The sequence below is a fragment of the Leptinotarsa decemlineata genome, unplaced genomic scaffold (genome assembly GCF_025532065.1).
Source record: "Leptinotarsa decemlineata unplaced genomic scaffold, Ldec_3_MD MMD2_tig00001719_RagTag_RagTag, whole genome shotgun sequence".
Classification (NCBI taxonomy): domain Eukaryota; kingdom Metazoa; phylum Arthropoda; class Insecta; order Coleoptera; family Chrysomelidae; genus Leptinotarsa; species Leptinotarsa decemlineata.
In genome coordinates, this window is record NW_027412569.1 from 10,186,403 (window position 1) to 10,207,566 (window position 21,164).

The 21,164-nt window shown below is 37.1% G+C and overlaps 1 protein-coding gene across 5 annotated transcripts in view; it reads right to left on the reverse strand.

The window, feature by feature from the left end:
- The window catches only part of Pde8 (Phosphodiesterase 8), a 219,236-nt gene that overhangs the window by 90,416 nt on the left and 107,656 nt on the right, over positions 1-21,164 (reverse strand). For all 5 annotated transcript variants that reach the window (XM_074176480.1, XM_023167837.2, XM_074176482.1 and 2 more), the window contains one exon: positions 16,526-16,599. In XM_074176480.1, coding sequence (XP_074032581.1) covers positions 16,526-16,599 — 74 coding nt within the window. The remainder of the gene's footprint in view (positions 1-16,525; positions 16,600-21,164) is intronic.

A 21,164-nucleotide genomic window follows, 5' to 3' on the forward strand; every position in this document is an offset into this window, starting at 1 on the left:
CGCGGGTATATATAGAACTAAAAGGCCTCTGAAAGTCCACATTGCCGACCGCAAGAGAAAGACACATCGGAAATAGCAGAGCATGTTTGGACTCATCAAATTAACATAAAGTGGTCCCAAGCTGACATCATCCACAGGGAGAAACATTGGTTTGAGAGGGAATTCAGATAAGCTAGCGTAGAGACACGCAACATATAGAGAGCTGGTGATAGGTGAAAGCGTTCTTATGACCTATAAATAGTCATTTCTCGAAAGAATAGTACAGTAATCACCCTAAGACAATTGTGGAGACTAACAACCGAAACGTCGTGAAGTAACTTTGTTTGAAATCTTTTATATTATTTTATTTCATTGTTTGTTTATTTTGATTTTTGATATCTGTTTTACTCTGTGGTCATTTTTATCTTTTATCTTGATTATATTATTTAATTCGCTACATTGAAATTTCATTTCACGTTCCAATGCTTGATGTAATTGATATTTCTTAGCTGTCCATTCTAATTTTATTTCTTCTTTCTTAGATTTCGAATCATATTAGAATCACATTAGACAAGTCCTAACTAGTAAAATAAATTCTAACAACATTGTTAACCGCTTTCAAACAAACAGTGCGAAGTTGACAAACCTGAAAATGGGACAGTGGAAAGTTCTAAATTTCATCATTCTCTGGAACTTGCGAAAATAAATTCTTTTTTTTCATCGTGTCGTTCCAGGAAGAAGTATATTTCCAATTCAATAGTTGATCATCATTGGAACAAAACAGCAAGGATCTATTTCTCAACCCACATAGAAAAATTCGCAGCAAAAACTGCAACGCGGCGAAAATACCAGTAAATCACGCTCCGCCAATCGCAAGAACGCTAAAAACATAAATTCGCGTCGTGTTCCTCTGCAATTTCCACCAGATCGGTGGCAAAAGACAATCTGCGGTCCTACGATCGATGGCTATATTTCAGTTCCACCTTCCAGATTGAAAGATTTTCGCCGGTTCTCACCCTTGACTGGTTTTCAGTGTCTTCCCCAAACGATTCAATCCTTTCCGAGTCAGTTTTCTTTGGCGAACATGGCTTAGATATAGTTATAAATAGATTAAAGGGGATTGATTGAGCGAAAGGGAAAATGTAGATGAAAAGGAACGCACAATATTCCTTCCTAACTCTGAATTCTTGTTTTTAAAGGTTTCAGAAATTGAATCATACTTACAAAGTTCATAAATCAGGTGGCTACAAGAATTTTGCAATTTTTGTATTCTTTTTTATCTGAATCATATAAGTATGGCCCATATATGTCACCGTAGTTGAAATGGCTTAGCACCAAACTATCACAGAGCATTCATTTTAGAGGTTGGCTCAAAATAAAACGATTACAGTATAACAGTTTCAATGACATAAGCTTTTTTCATTAAATTTCCAACATGGCTAGTAAATCTAAGATCAGTGTCAAGCATCACCCCTAAGTTTTTAGCTGTATTGACATGAGTCAAGATAGTATGACCTAGTTCTAAATGGAAATTGTTTTCTGCAAATTTACGATTCTTCTGCGATCCAAAATGCATCATCATTGTTTTATTAGGATTAACTTTCAAATCATTCTCACTTGATAGCCCATTGATCAAATCAAGATCACTGTTGAAGATATTTTGTACCTCAGCATATACATGGATTTTAAAGTGCATTTATAATTGTATGTCATCAACATACGCCTGTATTTTACATTTCTTGATGGACGAGATAGTGTCAGTAGTATAAATGATGAACAATAAAGGTCCCAAAAACCCTGTGGTACTCCTGATAGAATATCAAGAGGTAATGGGTGATGACCATCAACAACAACTTTTTGAGATTGACCAAGTAAATAAGACCAGATGGAAAATAAGGCAGCACTATCAGCTTTCGAAAAATCTAGTAAAACCAGAGTGCTAATCATTCCATTATCAAATCCCTCAACAATGTCTTGTGTAACAGTAGCAAGAGCTGTAGTCGTACTTAAACCCTGTCTAAAACCACATTGCGATGTTGATAACAGATTATTGGTATTGAAATATTCATTAATTTGTAAATGAATAACCCTTTCAAAAATTCTACTCATGGTGGAGAGTATACTGATAATTCTGAGATCAGAATAACTAGCTGGATCATTATTCTTGAGAATGGGTTTCCCAACGGCAATTTTCCACAAGTCTGGAAAATATGAACGTTCAAAACAACAATTGATTATATATTTATCTATAAACGGGCTACAAAGTTTCAACATTCTGATTTAAATATTATCAACCCCTGAGGCTTGACTTTTAATATCATTCAGGATTTCATGAATAGCTTCTTCAATAGCGAATGAAAATGAGAAGTTATCTTGCCTGATTAAATAATTATTGCTATAAAATTCAATATTTTCATCACAATTATTAGAAACAATTCTTGTCGAAGTCGATGAAATTGTATATAATGATTAAAACAAAATTTTCGAATTCGAGTTTTTTTTCGATTTTTGGATTTTCTGAGAACATTTACTATAGTAATGTATATTTTTGAAACTATCAAAAAGTAGAGATTTCAACGAACAAAAAGCACACCGACTTTTTGAAAAAATCTGACGCGAGAATTTTTGGTGCTTCTTTGATATTGAGTCAAAATAAAGTGAAAAAATCAACATTTCAAATCGAATAGTCTACAATATATTTAGGACATAAAAAGGTAAGTTTCCACTGAATTTCGAAGAACTGTTGAACTTTATTAGTTGTAAACAATAAAGGCATTTATTGTGATTATTATTATTATTATTAGCAGCAATGAATGTCTTGGTTATTCTTCTAAACGGTCGACAGGAATATTTTTTCAGATTTCATATTGAAGAGACAATGATATAATTACCACTTTTATAAATCATCTTTAGAATATATCTCCACTATTTTCCATCTCAGTTTACATAAACAATTTTCATTTCAGTCATTTCAATGAACCTTTTCCTGAAGTACGAAAAATCACTCACTAGCAGCGCTAGTAGTTCGGTAGGGACAAACATTGCCTAATCCTCATATAAACATATTTAAAGTACAATTAAAAAAGAATATTTTTAACAAAAAAAAATGTTCCTGGAGCAAAACTAAAGTTTGCAACTGCAAACAATAACAATGTTGTAACATTAAAACGTTGGCTTGCGTGCCGTAATTTGAAAGTAACTGGAAAAAAAGTGAATTAATAAATAGGTTAGTATACAGACTCTAGTAAACGAGTAGCGGTAGATTCAAATTGTTATAAAAGAAATTTGAAGTAATTATGAATTTCAGACATATTGCCGAGTGAAATATGAATCAAATAGAGATGGTAATGAAATAAATTTAAATAAATATAATAAATGGATATAGTTTAATAAATGATTCAGGTTATATCTCATTCTAATCAATAGTAATTAACTATGAAAAATTTACTATTCATTTCATGTTTAGAGCATACATATGAAAATTTATTTTATTTTTTGCACTTTTAAATCCACTCTCCTCGAAGCATGTATCCATTTCTTACATAAAACCTTATTATCATGAGGTGTTATAAATGGTATAAAAACACGTTTTCTTCCGGATATCGATTATCCGATGTACAATTCGCAAAACAGCAATGCTTTTTTGGCATTATACTAGCACAAAATAATTATATCATATTTATATTTTTAAATAATACATTAATATTACGTAAATAACACTGTTTTACATGTGAATAGTTCATTGTTTGTCCCTACTATTAGTGCTGCCTCTCGTGTCACGTTTGCTGTACTATTCTTAGGAAAAAGGCTCATTGGCGAATGAAAATGAAGAAAAAACTAACAATTTTAGTGTTTTGTATCATTTGAATACGTTGTGCCCCCAAAAATAATTCATTAAGAGTTAAACACAATCTGTTGATGATACCCGACATCGACTTTATTGGTTCCCAAACTTGTTACTATCACAAATTTATCAGGAAGTCATACGAAATTAGTCCTCATTATGGAGATGGAACGTCATATCCAGAGAGCTATAAACAAGTGAGTTATATGTCCTACGAGCCGCTTATTTCACGACGGAGAAATATAAACCTATATATTCGACCAAGAAGTCGTATTCCAGAAACTTTTGCCCTTTGCGATACTGGGGATATCAAGTATTCATGTTCGTATCCGCAACGGTGTATTTTGCAGTACAGTTCCTATTTGACTTTTCCTCTATGAACTCAACTAATGGAGTCTCTGAAGTTCAAACAATCCAAAACTTGTTCGAGTTAATTAATTCGCTTCCTCAGCAGTGTGACACTCAGGTGATTGTGAAGAATTATGGTTTATGGAGTAGGGAAATTCCCATAACAATCAAAGCATCGAAATACCTACCGCTCGCTATGCCCTTCCGGCTATCACAGAAGAAAAATCTCACTTCGGGTGGATACCTCCGCTAAATTCCTCATAATGTGCTTGATATTCTCCTCGAGGGCAAAAGCCGACCTCACCGTCCTTTACGAACTCGACGTGCCTCGACGAATTACATTCAAAGAGGAGAAGGAGGAAGGATATGCGAACCGCAGTCCGACCGAATTTCTGAGGCGGCCGTTTCACTTGTCAGAACATGCAAACACAAATACCTTTCAATTATACTAATAGAAAGGAAGATGGGAAGAGCTACTTTGGATGTGGCAGGTAGGAACTTTGGCCAGGATGTGTTTATTTAATTTGAAGGTGATTGACAATGTTTCGTGGTGTATCTTATCAGTTCGAACTTCCATTGTCTAATATAAGATTGACCGAAAATAGCAATTTTATTTGTACAAATAAACTGAAATTACATAAAACATAACATAACATAAAACCAAACAACAACCAAAAAAATAAAAATTGAAATATCAATAAAGGCTGAAAATTAAAAATTATTATTAACACAATCGTCTTCGGGTGATAACTCCGAGATCCGACTATTCATAGGTCATTCGAGTGCTTTCACCTATCCCCTCTTTTCTCTCTCTCCGCTTCATTGGTTTTAGCGGGAGATGACCGTTTGGCGGGAGTTGGTCGTTTTTCGCTTGATTAGAAGTTTCCATATGTTACGTATCTCTACGCTAGCTTGACTAAATGCGTTGTTGGATAACATATACACGACTTCTTTGAATTTTGTCCTAAACCAGTGTTTCTCTTTGTGGATGATTTCAGCTCGAGCCCACTTGATATTATGTTGATGAGTCCAAACATGTTGTTTGGTTTTAAGTTTGTTTGTAATTTGAGCAGTTATGCTCCACAATGTTGGTTTTTATGCCTCCTTTCCTGTCTATCATTCCGTACACGTCAAGGAAACCTACAAGAATCTGAAATTGACTCTTTGCAAATTAAAATATGAATTTGGGCGTGTAATTTTTGAATATGAATAAACTAATTGGTATTATGAAGAAAGGTTTAATAATGGTGACTGATCAAGCTCCTGTTGGTCGTTCAGTAAGGAAATAGCCGCAGAAATAACACCTACCCTTGGTTTTATAGGTTTGATGCTAATATGTACTCAATTTCATCCAAGAGATTGTTCCAAACTATAATAAAGATCCCTTGATCCTCATAAATCACGACTTGGACTCATTCGTTTGTTTTTAATCCTATCAGTAAACTCCGAATACCTCTCAGTCAACTTCGTTCGGCCCTGATTCCCGATCTCGACAACTTGTGGAGTCTCGCTTTACTCTCCGTCATACCGAACAAACACTAATATATATAAAATATCCATCTCTCGAACGCTGCTTACCAAAACTTTTGATTTATCTTTCTGGAAATGATTGTTTGCTCGAACTCCCCTGTCGGCGAACGTGAATAATTTATACCTACTTACTTTCCAGTTCATGGTCTACGTTGCTTTCGACACCTGAAGGGACGAGAGAAAGGCATTTGTGTCGGATTTTTGCGTAAATCTCGGGATAACTTTTTCAGCTCACAATGAAAGCTTGTAATCTAATTAACTCGTGCCGAGTTTTTTCCTCGCTAGAGGACTGGAGAAGATATACTTTGTAACAAGGAAAGGTTTTCTTTCTGTTTTTTTTTGCACAACCAACAATGGTTATTCTTTGAAGAAATTGAGGCATGAAAAAGGGGAAGGCCAAGAAATTCGTTGATGTCCTATTAGAAAGTGACTGCCAATTTGTGTACGATCTGTTTACATGAATATTAGCTCAGAGATTGGTTTTGAAAAATGAACTGTGGAAAATATTTGAAGTGGGGTGATATCAGTTATTCCCAAAAATAATCAATTGGAAACCTATATAGTTCCACATTCGAGATTAGCATCGGTGTTCATTCTTCAATATACTAAAAGAGTACTAAAGGTCTAGGTTAGGTTACTACCTAACTCTACCGCAACCCGCAAGGGTTAATTGTGCCTCACACATATTCACGCTCGATCAAATAAACCTAGCTTCTTAATGAACGCGATTAGTTTGTGTGGTGAGTGGTCTTTCAGGTCAGATGGTGAGAGAACGGCTCTGTCGACTTCAAAGGATTTGAATCGGTTCTTGCCATCCAGGTGTTCAAACTTGGTTTGGCAAAACCTAAATCAATGCCAATGACAGGTTCTGGTCCAATGAAGCTACTTGCAGCACCTTTCCTAACAAGGGAGTCAGCAGCCTCATTGCCTTCCAGGCCAGTATGGTCAGGAATCCAGACCAGAGACAGTCCTATCGAGGAGAGTCGTTTTCGGCAATTTGCTATAGTATTTCCAATACCAATTGGAACAGCACAGAGAAGGAATTCCCACCTCGACATAGGCGTCGGCATATTATTTTTCAGTGGTAGTTTTTCAGTTACTTATTCTTACAATCATAGCAATTGATCACCCCATGAAAAAGTTATCTCAAATGAATTTTTCCACCATGGGTAATTATGAAAAACTTCGAAATTTAAAGTAGTTAATTTCTGAGTCGAAAACTCTAAAATACAATGAAAACACAAATAATCACACCGAATTCTCGTCAAACATATATTTACAAAATAATAGAGGCCAACAAAATTGCTAAAAAAATCAAAATTTTTTTTCGCTATATTCGGATGAGGTGGAATCATCATCGGGTTGAATAAAAATCGGATTTATGGAACTTTGCACATAATATTTGTTCTTTTCTTTTATAACGTAGGCCACACAGTTCTTCCACACATCACTATTACCTACTTCATCCACCACTCGCCTTACATTGTCAAGCACTACGGCATTCAAAGTCGGTGACTGATTACATTTCCGCAAGCTTTCTTTCATTGTGGCCCAAACCATTTCAATTGGATTGACACACAATAGTATGGAGGCAAACGTAAGAGAATATGACCACGTGTTTCACATATCGAATCAATAATAATATACTCTTTTTTGAAATTACGTTGTTTTATGGTCGCCTTTTTCGTTGGAATCTTTTCGGGTATATCCATGTCATAATTTCGCATGAAATTAACAATATCTGCTTTTTTTGTATTAATGTATGGTATTTTAGTCAAAAACCGAAAATGATACGAAGCATTATCCAATAACAATAACCGAGTTTGGAGGAATATTTGGGAGAAGCTGCTCACTGAACCAGGTTTCGAATAAAGCCGCAGTCTTATCTTCGTGGTAATCAGCAGACGAATCTTAAATATTTTTGGCCGACAGAAGCAAAACATTAGGTACGAAACCACTTTCATTCCCGGCATGCAAAATTATAACACGTGTGCCCCTTGAAAAAGGTGTGTTCAAAGCACAATACTTGGTTTCGTCTACCCAGCTATATTTCACAACATCATGAGTATCAAACCAAGTTTCTTCGAGGTAGATTATATGTCTGCTGGATTCTCGGTAGCTTTTCATTCGCCTCAAATATTCTTGTCAGAGTTGAACAATGCGTGTCGATTCCATTATGACCATCCGATTGTTCAATTTTTCATATTTGAAACCACAAGACAATAAGACACCTCGTAGAGTTTGTAAAGATTTGTAATTGTAATCGGGATAGTCGAGTAATTTATACCTAATCATTTCCAAGGTTGGTACTTCATTTTTTTTGTATATACCATAAATTGATCGCCGAATGACATCTTTTGTAGCACCATCAACGTTTGCGAATTTTGTATTCCTTTTTTTCGTTTCATTGCATGGTCAGTGACATCCCCTATTTTAATGACTCGAAGAACTATCGAACGATATAGTTTCGTTTACTCTCATATTCTATTCACAATAGCATTATGTGAAGTGTGACAGTTTTCCTTCTTCAAGCATTCATGCATATTCAAAATTACTCACTGAACTTGAACATGTAAGTCCTTGTTTTCAAATTTCGAATCCCTGTCGATTGACACAGATCCCTCACACGTAATGTTATCATTAGTTTCAAAAGGTCTCCAGTAAGCCATATTGATGAAAGTACCCAAAAACACTAAGATTTTCACAAAAATCGGTTTGAACGATGAGATTGGAACCGTTGGTGTAAAAGTTGAAAACTTTTTCTAGAGATCAATTACCAAACCAAACACCAAACTGATATTTTCGCACTCGACGCGCGTTTCGCTAACAAGAGTAGTATCTCCAGGAGAAGCAAATTGATACTGAATCTAAAGACAAGGGTTAGCTGTTTATATACCTTAAGTTTTTTGGTCCGATGTGGACTTTGTTTGTTAAATGATGATTATCCTAATTGATTTTTCGGTAATTAACTAGTGGAACCACTACCTGAAAATTATTTTGTCTGCTTTTTAATCTATTGTTGACAATTTGCAAAAATATCAGTTTGGTGTTAGGATAATTGATCTCTAGAAAAAGTTTTCAAAAATCAGTTTGCAAAACCACTCACTACCTCACCTAACCCCACGACCACACGGCACTGACAAAGAAATATTGTGAAACGGACAAAAAATTAGTATTCAGCCAGTCCAGCTAGCCGAGCCTTTACTCCTCAAATAGATTTGATAGCACGTTTACTAACTATCTGGGCGAATAGGGGCCACAGGCAAAAAATGTTTATGACTGTACTCTTATTTTTATTGCCGTTCCAATTGGGAATGAATAGAACGCCTCATGTAGATGGAAATTTTCTTTGGGCTCTCAATGCTTGATACAGCGCGAAATATTTCAATTTACAAAATGAATGAGACTAAATAACTAATTGGGAGCTTTTCCAAATAAACCCATTTGAAATAAAGGGCTACGAAAAACCGATATTGAGGTCGGATAAGAACAAAGTATTTCACGATGGTAAATGAAATCCACGTCAAATGGATTGCCGTGAAACACGAGTCAACAAAATCTATTTAGTCCATCTTTTATGATGTATAGACTTACTTTCACGATCGGTGTTTACTAAAGTATTTGCTCAGTCATTGCTCAGTCGTTGCTGAAACTTCGATATAGCCTTCATCTTAGCAGTCAACATACATACCACTGTTGATGTCTGCCGCAATAGCAAAGGAAACGTTTGATAATTCAGGTTCCACAAACGGGGCATACGGTAGGGTCGAAGTTGTGCCTCACTCACCATACTCCCCAGACCTCTGGCCAACCGACTACTATCTTTTCAAACAGTTCGATAACTTTCCCACCGGTAGAACCTTCGCAAATCAGGACCACGCAAAACCGGCCTTCTTCGACTTCATCGAATCTCGAGCAATCAATTTGTATGCTGACGAAATTAATTGACTTCTGCTATGTTGGCAACAGTATACTGATTCAAATCGTCACATGGCGCTTATTTCGATTAAATTGAGTGAATATTCACTGAGATATTAGAGACTCTCGAAATAATTACATTTTCCAACCTCAGAATCAAACAAACATTTTTAAATCCCTTTGATTTTGAGATAACATCTCCCCAAGATGTCGCAAATAAACAACCACAATGAAAATTGAAATTCTTCTTTAATCCCCAGACCTACGGCGGATTAAAAACGACCTGCAAATACCTCATCAAGTATATTAAAACAAAACTGCACGAAGCTTTCGTGGAGAGGCATTTCCATCAAGACACGAAACGAAGTATAAATACTTGAAAAGAAAGGATGGAAACAATCCTTCAGAGGACGATAAATCATAACTTTTGAAGAGGCTTCAGGTGAGCGTTTCGCAAATATTTCTATGTATCATTATTTTCCGACTTTCGTAGTTACTTTTCAAGAAAAGTGATTCGGAAATAATTTTGGAAAGTTTCGAGTTGTACAATTATTGGAAAGGGAATGAAAAGTTATGGATGAAGTTAATTCCAGGGAAAACAAAACACTCAGAACTCAGATAATAAGGACTGTGAGACTGTGTTGACTTATATTACTTTCAACGAAGATCAATAAATAATGTTCTTTTCCTGAAATACGGTGGGTAACTCTTCAAGTTCAAAGCTTTCTATTTACTCTGAGGGGTTTTACACACCAACCGCCCGTCCAGTTCTGTACTGACCAAACCAGTGCGCGCAGTTCACTAAAAAGTGCGGAGCTAACATACTGTCCGTACCGTCCCGTCCCGCTCTAACAGACACACTGCACGCAGTTTCCTTAAAATGTACCTTGCCATCCTACCATCCATACCATCTCATCCTGTACTGACCAAACCACTAAAAAAGTATGGAGATAACTTTCCATCCGACTCGTCTCATTCGATTCTTATAGAACCACTGCGAGGTTCCTGAAATCGTGCGGACCCATCCCATCGTCTGTACCATCCTGTACTGACTAAACCACTATGCACAACCTCATGAAAAAGTGATAGCTACTGCACTGTCCGTATCGTGACGTCAAGTACTGACCGAATTACTGCACGCAGTCTCCCGAAAACATACAAAGTGAAACTATCATCCATACCGTCTCATCCCGTACTGACCGAACCACTGCGCGCAGTCTCCTAAAAACGTGTGTAGCCAACCTATCATCCGTACCATGAAGTCCTGTACTGTCCAAACCACTATGCGGAGTCTACTTAAGAAGTGTAAAGCTAACTTACTGTCCGTACCGTCACGTTGCATACTGACCAACTTACTGTGCGCAGTCTCTTGAAAACGTGCGAAGTGAACCTACCATCCGTACCATCTCATTCCGTAGACCGAACCACTACGCAGTTTCCCAAAAACGTGCGGAACGAACCTACCATCCGTACCGTCTCATCCCGTACTGACCGAACCACTGCGTATAGTCTCCTAAAAACGTATGTAGCCAACCTACCAACCGTACCATAAAGTCCTGTACTGTCCGAACCACTATGCGGAGTCTACTTAAGAAGTGTAAAGCTAACTTACTGTCTGTACCGTCACGTTGCATACTGACCAACTTACTGTGCGCAGTCTCTTGAAAACGTGCGAAGTGAACCTACCATCCGTACCATCTCATTCCGTAGACCGAACCACTACGCAGTTTCCCAAAAACGTGCGGAACGAACCTACCATCCGTACCGTCTCATCCCGTACTGACCGAACCACTGCGCATAGTCTCCTAAAAACGTATGTAGCCAACCTACCATCCGTACCATGAAGTCCTGTACTGTCCAAACCACTATGCGGAGTCTACTTAAGAAGTGTAAAGCTAACTTACTGTCCGTACCGTCACGTTGCATACTGACCAACTTACTGTGCGCAGTCTCTTGAAAACGTGCGAAGTGAACCTACCATCCGTACCATCTCATTCCATAGACCGAACCACTACGCAGTTCCCCAAAAACGTGCGGAACGAAACCTACCATCCGTACCGTCTCATCCCGTACTGACCGAACCTATCATCCGTACCATAAAGTCCTGTACTGTCCAAACCACTAAGTGGAGTCTACTGAAAAAGTGCAAAGCTAACATACTGTCCGTACCGTCCCGTTGCATACTGACCAAGTTACTGTGCGCAGTCTCTTGAAAACGTGCGAAGTGCGAGTAACAGAACTCAAGTTCGGCTTGGGATACCAGAAACCAAGTAGAATGTACCTAAACTATGATATTCAGTAAACTCTAATCTGCCATGTTTGTAGCCTCATTAGAAGCTGTTATTTAGACTATCCTAATAGGACTTGCATATGTTTATCATGATTCTTTTCTACCTTTTTTACGTCTCATCGACCAGAATTGTCGAGAGTCGCATTGGGTTGATCTGCTCATTTCACAGCATTGCCGGAAGCAATTATTTGAACAGGATTTGTAGCTATGTCTACATAGCATTTTCCTATGTTTATTTGAACTAGTTTTATAGTTTTTTAGCACAATGAATCTGCTCCTTTGTTTTCCTTCTAGGAAAAGTTTGAAGTTATTGGCACTAAACGTAGTGATGGTACCAAAATGAATCATCAGTTCCATGCAGATTTATGTGAACTACATAAATTGTAAGTATTTTCAGTAACAGCTAATAACCGTGTGGTTACATAGATCAACGACCTCGTTATGTCAACATTCCCCCAATCACTGTAATAACACTCTTTTCGTACTAGTGCTATAAACAACTATCAAATACCTTCTGCAAATGTAAAACGCATGCAATATATTTCAATTAGCTACTTCCACGTCTCCAATCCGAATACGAACAAAAGTAATACGGGAGAACGGATTGCCGTCTGCTATAGAGCAGACTCTATCGAGTTTAAAAACAATGGAGAAAGTAATTAGGTTATTTCCTCTTTTTCCGAACCGTCTGCCTGCATGTTGCATGCAAATTTCGCTGTCGATTTAGCCACGTCAATGAATACGTAAAGTCCTCAAGAACAGCCGACTTTGATGATTTTTCTCTATTGTTTTCATTTGTATCATTTGAAATCGAAAACTTTTAAAGGAGAGACCTTACAAAATAACGCCTCATTGGCTCGTATGGCGTAGCCATACGAGCCAATGCTCCGTCACAGTACATGTTCGGCTCGTTGCCGGACCGAACAAGGTACGAAATAACGCCCCACGCAACAGGCAAATATACACGTTGCGTAACTAACAATCCTTCAATGCCTCGGCTGGAAATGGAACCTGTACGGTTACGTTGACACATGGTGGTTCGTGCCGAACGGTTACACTTGTTAAAGTGGTACGGATAAAATACTTCGCAGTTCGTAGTTGACAGTTGAAGGCATAATAAGAAGTCATTTTCAGAATGCTGTGACTTCCAGTGTCAACCAACAGCCTGATGCACTCTGCATTGAATTAATTTGTGCAATTGGCAATGTGCACAAGTCTGTATGCAGTCCATCTAGCGTCTCTTTCCAGAAAAATGTGGAGAGGAGGTAGATCTAGAAGGATATCCACGGCCGCTGACGGTGTGGTACTCATGGCCCCACTGATAGCCAGACAAGCCTGTCTCTGTAAGCCAGAGAGCTTCGCTTGGGCCGTTTTCTGTGAAGCCTTCGGCCACCAAGCAATTGCACCATAAGTGATCATTGGTCTAACAATCATCACATAAATCCAATGTATTTGTTTGGGACCTAAACCCCAAGTTTTACCACAAATCTTTCGACATGTCCATAGAGACAGTCTGGATTTGTGTAAAACTTTTTTCAAGTGAGCGTTCCAGGTGAGTCTTTTATCAAGGACAATGCCAAGATATTTCACCTCCTCATGGAATGACCTCACCATTGAGGAAAAGTGGCGTTAGATCGTCCAATTTCCCCCTCCTGGTGAACGAAAACAAAAATCAAAATCGAGTCTGTTCTTCTTCCAAAAAAAAGATTTCGTTGACTCTACTAATTCGCTTATGCCAACATTTTCAGCAACACTTTCGAGCAGAAATGAATCGAGAGTAAATATTTGATTAATGAACTCCGGTCGACCAGTGGGCGACGATTCATTTCCATTTTTTAATTAGACATAACGAATTTTTTTGTATATTGCACAACAAGTTAATGGGATTTTCTTTCGCGAAATAGATGATGGATCGCGAAGAGAAATTTTGTGAATTTGAAAATTCAGGATATGAAGTTTCTGAGGAGAGTTTTGAAAGTTTTGTTTGGATTGGGAAGTTGGAATTGTCGGTGAGAATGTTGAGAAGAGTAATGGTGGCGGAAGATAGTGGATTTGCAGTGTAATTTGGAATGAATTTTATATGACGATGCATCAAAAAGAAAATCGAAAAAACTTATTCGAATCATCAACAACTCGAGCAACATGAAATCTCAATTAGATTCACCCCATGAGGGTGTTGATTTTTTTTTATTCATTAGTCTTTCTTATTTTGATCAACGACTCACTTTACCGAAATTACATTTTCAACACGTTCTCATAAGAAAACATACTCTTTGATTAAATTTTCACTAATGGTTAAATAATCAGCTATTCAGCGATATATAATAGCAAAATGACAACCTAACTTTGATACGCCGCACTCCAACTCGGTACTCTGTATAACAATGAATGAGCTTGGACGTTCCGATGCATTGATCTCTAAAATGTTTATAAGAAACATTTTTCACCTGAAAATTTTAAAAGTAGTTCGATGTAACCAAGGGCGTCGCTAACGGTGGGCAGGGGGGGCAGTTGGCCCCCTAGAGATCAAATGTAGCTAGCCACAAAACGACCAAAGTAATTGACTTCCTTACCTATTAATGAATTCCGCATCGCATGACAAAACGTAAATAAATTCACAAGGTTTAATTTATATTGTAGAAAGTATTGAAATATTCAGAATAACATTAAGATTTTGACACCCGTTTTTAAAATCGCCCTTCAGAATACTGTAAGAGGTCTTTAGTAATACCTTACTTGGATTCAATTATCACCTCCTTTGAAGTACGTTTTGCTGAAGAAAACACGCCATCATTCGCATTATCTAAGTTATACCCGGCGGCGCAGATGCAAAAGATGACAACTGAAAATCTGAAACAAACTTGTGAATCTATTGCCCAATTTTATAATTTAACGAACATAAAGAATGAAATCGAACTTTGGCGGCAATTGTGGCACGATAGGCTTAACCTAACAAATCTTACAGTTGTTGATGTCCTAAAAGAAACAAATTCCTTCTTTCCCAAAACGGAAAAAGCATTAAAAATTTTGATCACGTTACCATGCACGACCTGTAGAGCGACCCTTTAGCAGCCTCAGAAGACTGAAAACATGGCTAAGAAGCACTATGGCAAAAGATCGCCTCAATGGTCTGTCCATGATGAGTGTACACATAGCTATAATAAATAAAAACCTAAATAATTTTAATAAATTGATGAATGTAGCCGTTACTACGTGGCAGGAAATCATAATGAAAAGAGAAATGGAAATTTCTATGTTTTTTACCACTTTTACAATAGTTTATTGTATAAGTTTGAAAATATCCGTATAGAACGAAACTGCAGTAAAGTTAGTTACAAATAAAAGTGGTAAAAACATAGAAATTTTAATTTCTCTTTTCAATAAATGATTTTAATGATGAAGGGGTTGAAAGTTTTGCAAAAAATCCCCGCAGGTTATGTTTTAATTTAATATTATTTTTGTTAAAATAAATAATTATTACTGTCAAATCATCTGAGAGAACAATTCGTTTAGGCCAGTCTCAACACCCTACACAGTAGGTTAGTGGACTGACACCTATCAGAAAACAACTACTCCCCTTGCTAATACCACGAAGGGCGTTGGATTATATCCGACAGGTGTCAGTGCAGGATTCTTCACAGAATTTATTCCTGCATATGCTGTTATCGATACAACTGCCGCAATAGATTTTCAATTATTGGAACATACTTGCAGACCGATTTCGGGCTGTTTGGCCACTCGTCAGTGCAAGGTAGTGTATATCATCAACATAAAGTCGATGATTTCCGATAATTGAAAATCGAATTCCGTCAGAGTATCTTGCGCCAGTATATGCAGGAATAACTTCTGTGAAGAATCCTGCACTGACACCTGTCGGATATAATCCAACGCCCTTCTTGGTATTAGCCAGGGGAGTAGTTGTTTTCTGATACGTGTCAGTCCATTAACCTACGGTGTAGGATGTTGAGACTGGCCTGAACGAATTGTTCTCTTAGATGATTTGATTAATAGCCAGTCTTCAAGTATGCCTACTGACTATACGTGAAAGATTTCTTTCCTTATACGAGGAATTGGGCAAATTTCGGATATGCAGTTGGTTACCTCGTTCACAGGCAGATGGGGCGACGACAAACCTATTGTTTGTTGTAGTCTTCAGCTTAGTTCGAGGAATGATACTCTGCCAGTCTTCAAGTATGCCCACTGACTATACGTGAAAAATTATTACTATGTTTAAAAGTTTGATTAAGTTATTGTGTTGTCGAGGGCTTGTGAAGTTTTATACATTGATATCAGAACCGTTCTTATTACAATCGTCCCCAGGGCAAAGACTTCCAAAATGTAACGCTTCATGCTGTCGACTGTACCAGGCGTTTATATTTTTAATCCTCCATAATATTGCCCCATTGCTCCCCCCTTAGTCATAACCTGGCGACGCCCTTGGGTGTAACACACTGTATATTCACTCAATTCAATCCCCTTAATGTTTCATTCAAATAATCTTTTTATGAAAACTCTATCATTTTTTGTTCCTCTCATTGCATCCTTCAATCTAAAGGTCACTTTGAGGAAAATGCATTTCCGAAGTTATTCCAAAATTAATAATGAAAAAGACTTACATGAATATCCAATGGTTCCTCTTCAGGAGTCAATGCTAAAGAGCTTTTCCGGTGAAGTACGCTTCTTGTAGTATCTGGAACAAATAAAATCCAGTGAAACTACTGACCAGTTGGAAAATATATAAACCAAAAAAATAAATCAAGAACTTCAACGAACAGCTGTAATCAATAAATTGGTGGATGAGCTGGGTAGAATGGCGGATGAAAATTAAAAGGCTATATTGTGTTTGCATGTATTCAGAAAATAAAAATTCGAAATAAAATTTCGAAACATTAACCTCTTTTAACGTTTATACAGAGTCTGATTTAGTGAATGTCTGCCGTAGAGAAACGTCTCACTACGTAGAATTCTCACTACGTCGAATCACTACGTCGAAAGACATCCCTTCCACTGACATCACCAAAATACCGAAACTCAAATCAATTTTACATGGCGATGATTCGACGTAGTGAAAATTCAATATAGCGAGATTACGACATAATGAGAATTCGACGCAGAGATATTTCTTGCTGTTATAGGTAGAACGGTAGCCTGGTGGGTTGACGTGGGTGGTTTGTTTCAGTCCCTCAATCAACCGCTGTGCGAACCGGTGGTTCAAACCGCAAGGCCGAACGATCCATTTTCAGTTCCTATCTTCCAACCCGTGTTAGGAGTCACACGTTGAAAGGTAAGACCTCGTTAATCCTCAGCTCTCACAAGTTTACAGTTTCGAGAGTTGTCGTTCGTAGGGGGACGACAGCTGGTTAACGGGAAAACAGTTTTTTTATGCAAATTATTCATCTCACGTAGAATTCTCACTTTCCACGACATCGAATTCTTAACAGGTTGAATTCTCGCCACGTAAAATCTATTTGACTTCCGACAACTTTTGTGTTCTGGTGACGTCAGAAAGAGATATAGCTTTAGACGTAGCAAGAATTCGCCGTAGGGAGATTTCGTCGTAATGCGAATTCGACGTCGTAGTTTGCTACAATTAGTCAATCTATCCAATCTCGGACTCATTTCCAATAAAACATTTTCCACCCCCGAAAAGAGTTGGAATTCACTTTCATTGTGAAGTCAATTTAGAAGAACATATACTCCCAATCCAAATTTATATCAATAATATGACGTTTTACGTGCAAAATTACACGAGAATTTGATTGTACTATTCCTTGCTGTAAATCCCTGTAAAAAATCTTGAGCCCGACTTCACATTCGATAGTAACTTCCATTTATTCAATTTCATCAACTGATATCAACTGAAGACACCTTATATACCATTAGAGTTCCCGGACAATTTTCCAAGAAAGTTCCGAGCAGCTCTAATTGTACTCCGCAGCGGAAACTTCTTGTTCCGGAATTAATTGCTATATCACAACTAATTATATTTTGTTAAGCAAGTGAACTACTCGCTAGACAAGAAAATTTGTTCGAGTTTATCAACCCTGGAGTGTATCTTTGAAAATTATATAATTCGAGGTATTTCAACTATGTAATTGGTTACGCGTTTGATAGTGAGTTTGACGTGTTTCCCAGGCATATGTTGGGTTGGAGTTTGTACAAGAGAGAACAAACCATTACGATAACACGTGGGAATATTAGGATATAGACGAATGGATAATTGGAATTCAACAAATCAGATTCAAATATAATTTCGAAACTTTTACCGTTTTTTTAAGCCTTGATCCATTATTTCTGCTATCGAAAAAAAAAGAATCAAAGAATTTGCATCCAATTTTACGTAAGATAGAATTAAGTGCTCAATTACATTCGAAATGTTGACAGTGGCAAACGCTGATTGTACTCTGAGTCAAAAAAATGTTTACAAGTGACGCCCCATAACAAACGATGATAATGTTGAATAAGTGAATACTTATCAGATCAATATAGGATATCTGGAGAATATAAGAAAGACCGAGAAGCTACTGAATGGAAAACCAACTAATAATTGGAAAAAAAGACCGCGACGGATCTGGTTGGAAAAGGTACGAAATGATTTGCAGCAAATAAATGCCCGGAATTGAAAAAACACGGTAATGTAGATAGTAAGGGCTGGAGGGGAGGAAGACTCGAACGAAGCATTTAAGAAGGTATGGCCTAGAGTAGTCTTTCTCAAAGTGGGCGGTAACGCACCCTTGGGGGCACTGGAGGCCTATAGGGGGCAGTAAATGGCACAGAAAAAATTGGGGAGCGTTAAAGCGGTTTAGGAGAGCGATGGCTAATTTAAAAATGTTTTTTTGCTTTTAACACAAACTTTACCGTTCCTTTACGCTCAAAGCGCGTTTCCTCTTGTAACTCCATCTAGGGGACTAGACAGTAACTATTTCCTGTCCAAGAAGTTTTTAGTCTCCATTCTCGAAAGTACTAGGCCCGCCCGCTGCCCCATATAAAAGAGCGTGCGCCATCCAGCCAGTAATGTCATTCGACGATATAACGAATACAAGTGAATTTACTAGCTAGGTAAAGTTCTGTACGTACCGTGGTGAATACTGCGAGTGATGTCATTAGCAAGTTTTTAATACTCGATTCTTTACTTCGGCATTTTTGAAGACAAATTTATGTTGGAAGCAATAAAGAAGAAACGGCAAGCGCGGAATATATAAAATAAGAATTTATTGAAAATTCCACAAATCCATCTTCGCGCCAATGTGCCTTCTTTGTCAAAAAACCATTTTCGAATGAAGCTATGAAACCCTCAAGACTACAAGATCATTTGAATAAAATGCATTCAGATAAAGACAAAAGTGTGACTTATTTTCAAGAACTGGAAAACAAACACTCAGCTTAGCCAACTCTGTCAAAACTGTTTCCAGCGGCTTCTAAGCAAGACGAAGACGGATTCCGAGTTTCCTAAAATATCTCCTTGCTAATTCCTCAAACAAGTAAACCTCACACAATTGAAGAGGATTTAATTTTACCGGCAATAAAAGAAGTAATAACTACTGTGCTCCATAAACTAGCGGCAGATATCCAAAAAATTCCTTTGAGCAATAGTTCCGTGCAAAGACGATTTGATGAGATGGCTGAAAACATTGGAGAGTCATTGTGCAATCATCTGAAGACTTCTAAATTTTCAATTCAACCAGATGAGTCCACTTTACCATCCAATAAAGCATTGTTGTTTTCATACGCGAAGTTTATTAAAAATGAGAAAATATATCAAAAACTACTATTTGCCAGAAATTAAGAGACGGATACAAAAGGAGAAATCAAATCAAAGACAAAAAATTGCTCAACAACCTTATCACTTCAAAGAATGATATTGCTTACTTGACAGACATGTATAAATCATTTGATGATGTCAATCTCCAACTTTAAGGTGACGACTTGAATTCGATTAAAACAAAAAATGGCATTACTGCTTCTGTAGCCAAATTGCCCTTATACAAGAATAATATCGGCAGACGTGAGTTTCGCAATTTCCCTAATTTGTCAACAGTATCCTTCAATAACGACAACTTGCTTGTTTACTGCCAACATTTGAAGAACCTCCACAGTGATTTCGCAGAAGGACTCCAGGACATTTTAAAATTGGAAATACCGCCAATCCCGCAATTATACCCTGGATTGTGGTCCACCGTTCAACGATTTTTGATAGCATTCTCATCATTGTATTTGTGTGAACGTGGATATAGTGCTGTGGCAACGTTGCTTACTAAAAAGAAAAGTCGGTTGCAGATTACCGAACGCGGTGACTTACGGCAATTTTTGAGTAAATTCCATCCTGATATTAACAAACTTGTTAAAAATCATCTAATTCATCCTTCACATCAGATTACTTTTAAAATTCAAATTGATATGTTTGTTTTAATAACGTGAATAAAAGTTTTCCTAACATTACAAAATGGTGTTTTACATTACCCTAATCAAAAAGTCTTATTTTCACATGACACACATAATTTAATTATTAAAATAATGACTATGATTGCGATTCTTTAGATGTAGTGAAGTAAAAAAATTTTGGGGCGCTAGAAAGTAATTAATTTTCGAAGTGAGCGGTAGACAAAATAAGTTTAAGAACCTCTAACCTATAGTGATATGGTAACAATAATATAATACAACATTATATACAAGTTATATGTTATTCATTGACCTTCTCTATCCATACCCGAGGTGATGTGAATAAACAAGATCAAGGTTAATGCTGACTTATGCTGAATCGACATCCGGCGATACGCAGAACTTGAACGACGACACAAAGGACCATCATTTTCTTTGGTTCATTTCAGAATATATCATCATCTGTTTTCTATGAATATTGTCCAGTCACATAAAAGTTGTTTCAGTTGTATTTATAATCAGTTTGTGTTCAATTGTATCTCAGGAGAATTCAGTACTGTTTACCCATTTTCAAAATAAATGATATATAACATACATTTTGAGGCATCAACAATATTGTAATGGAGTGATAACAATTTGCAACGTTTCAACATCTATTTTCCTGTTAAGTATTCAAAGACGTATCCGTTTTCGATAGCATCCAAACCCAGCGACCATAATGATAGTTTCGATTTCTAAATTTCGCCGTGCCCTCACGCAGAGGCAGCATTTCACCGGAATATACGCATTAATTACTAAGAATATCTGTTTCGCACGCTAACGTATTCAGAATGTGTAGCATTCGTGATATTTCAATAACTAATGTTATTCAAGTCA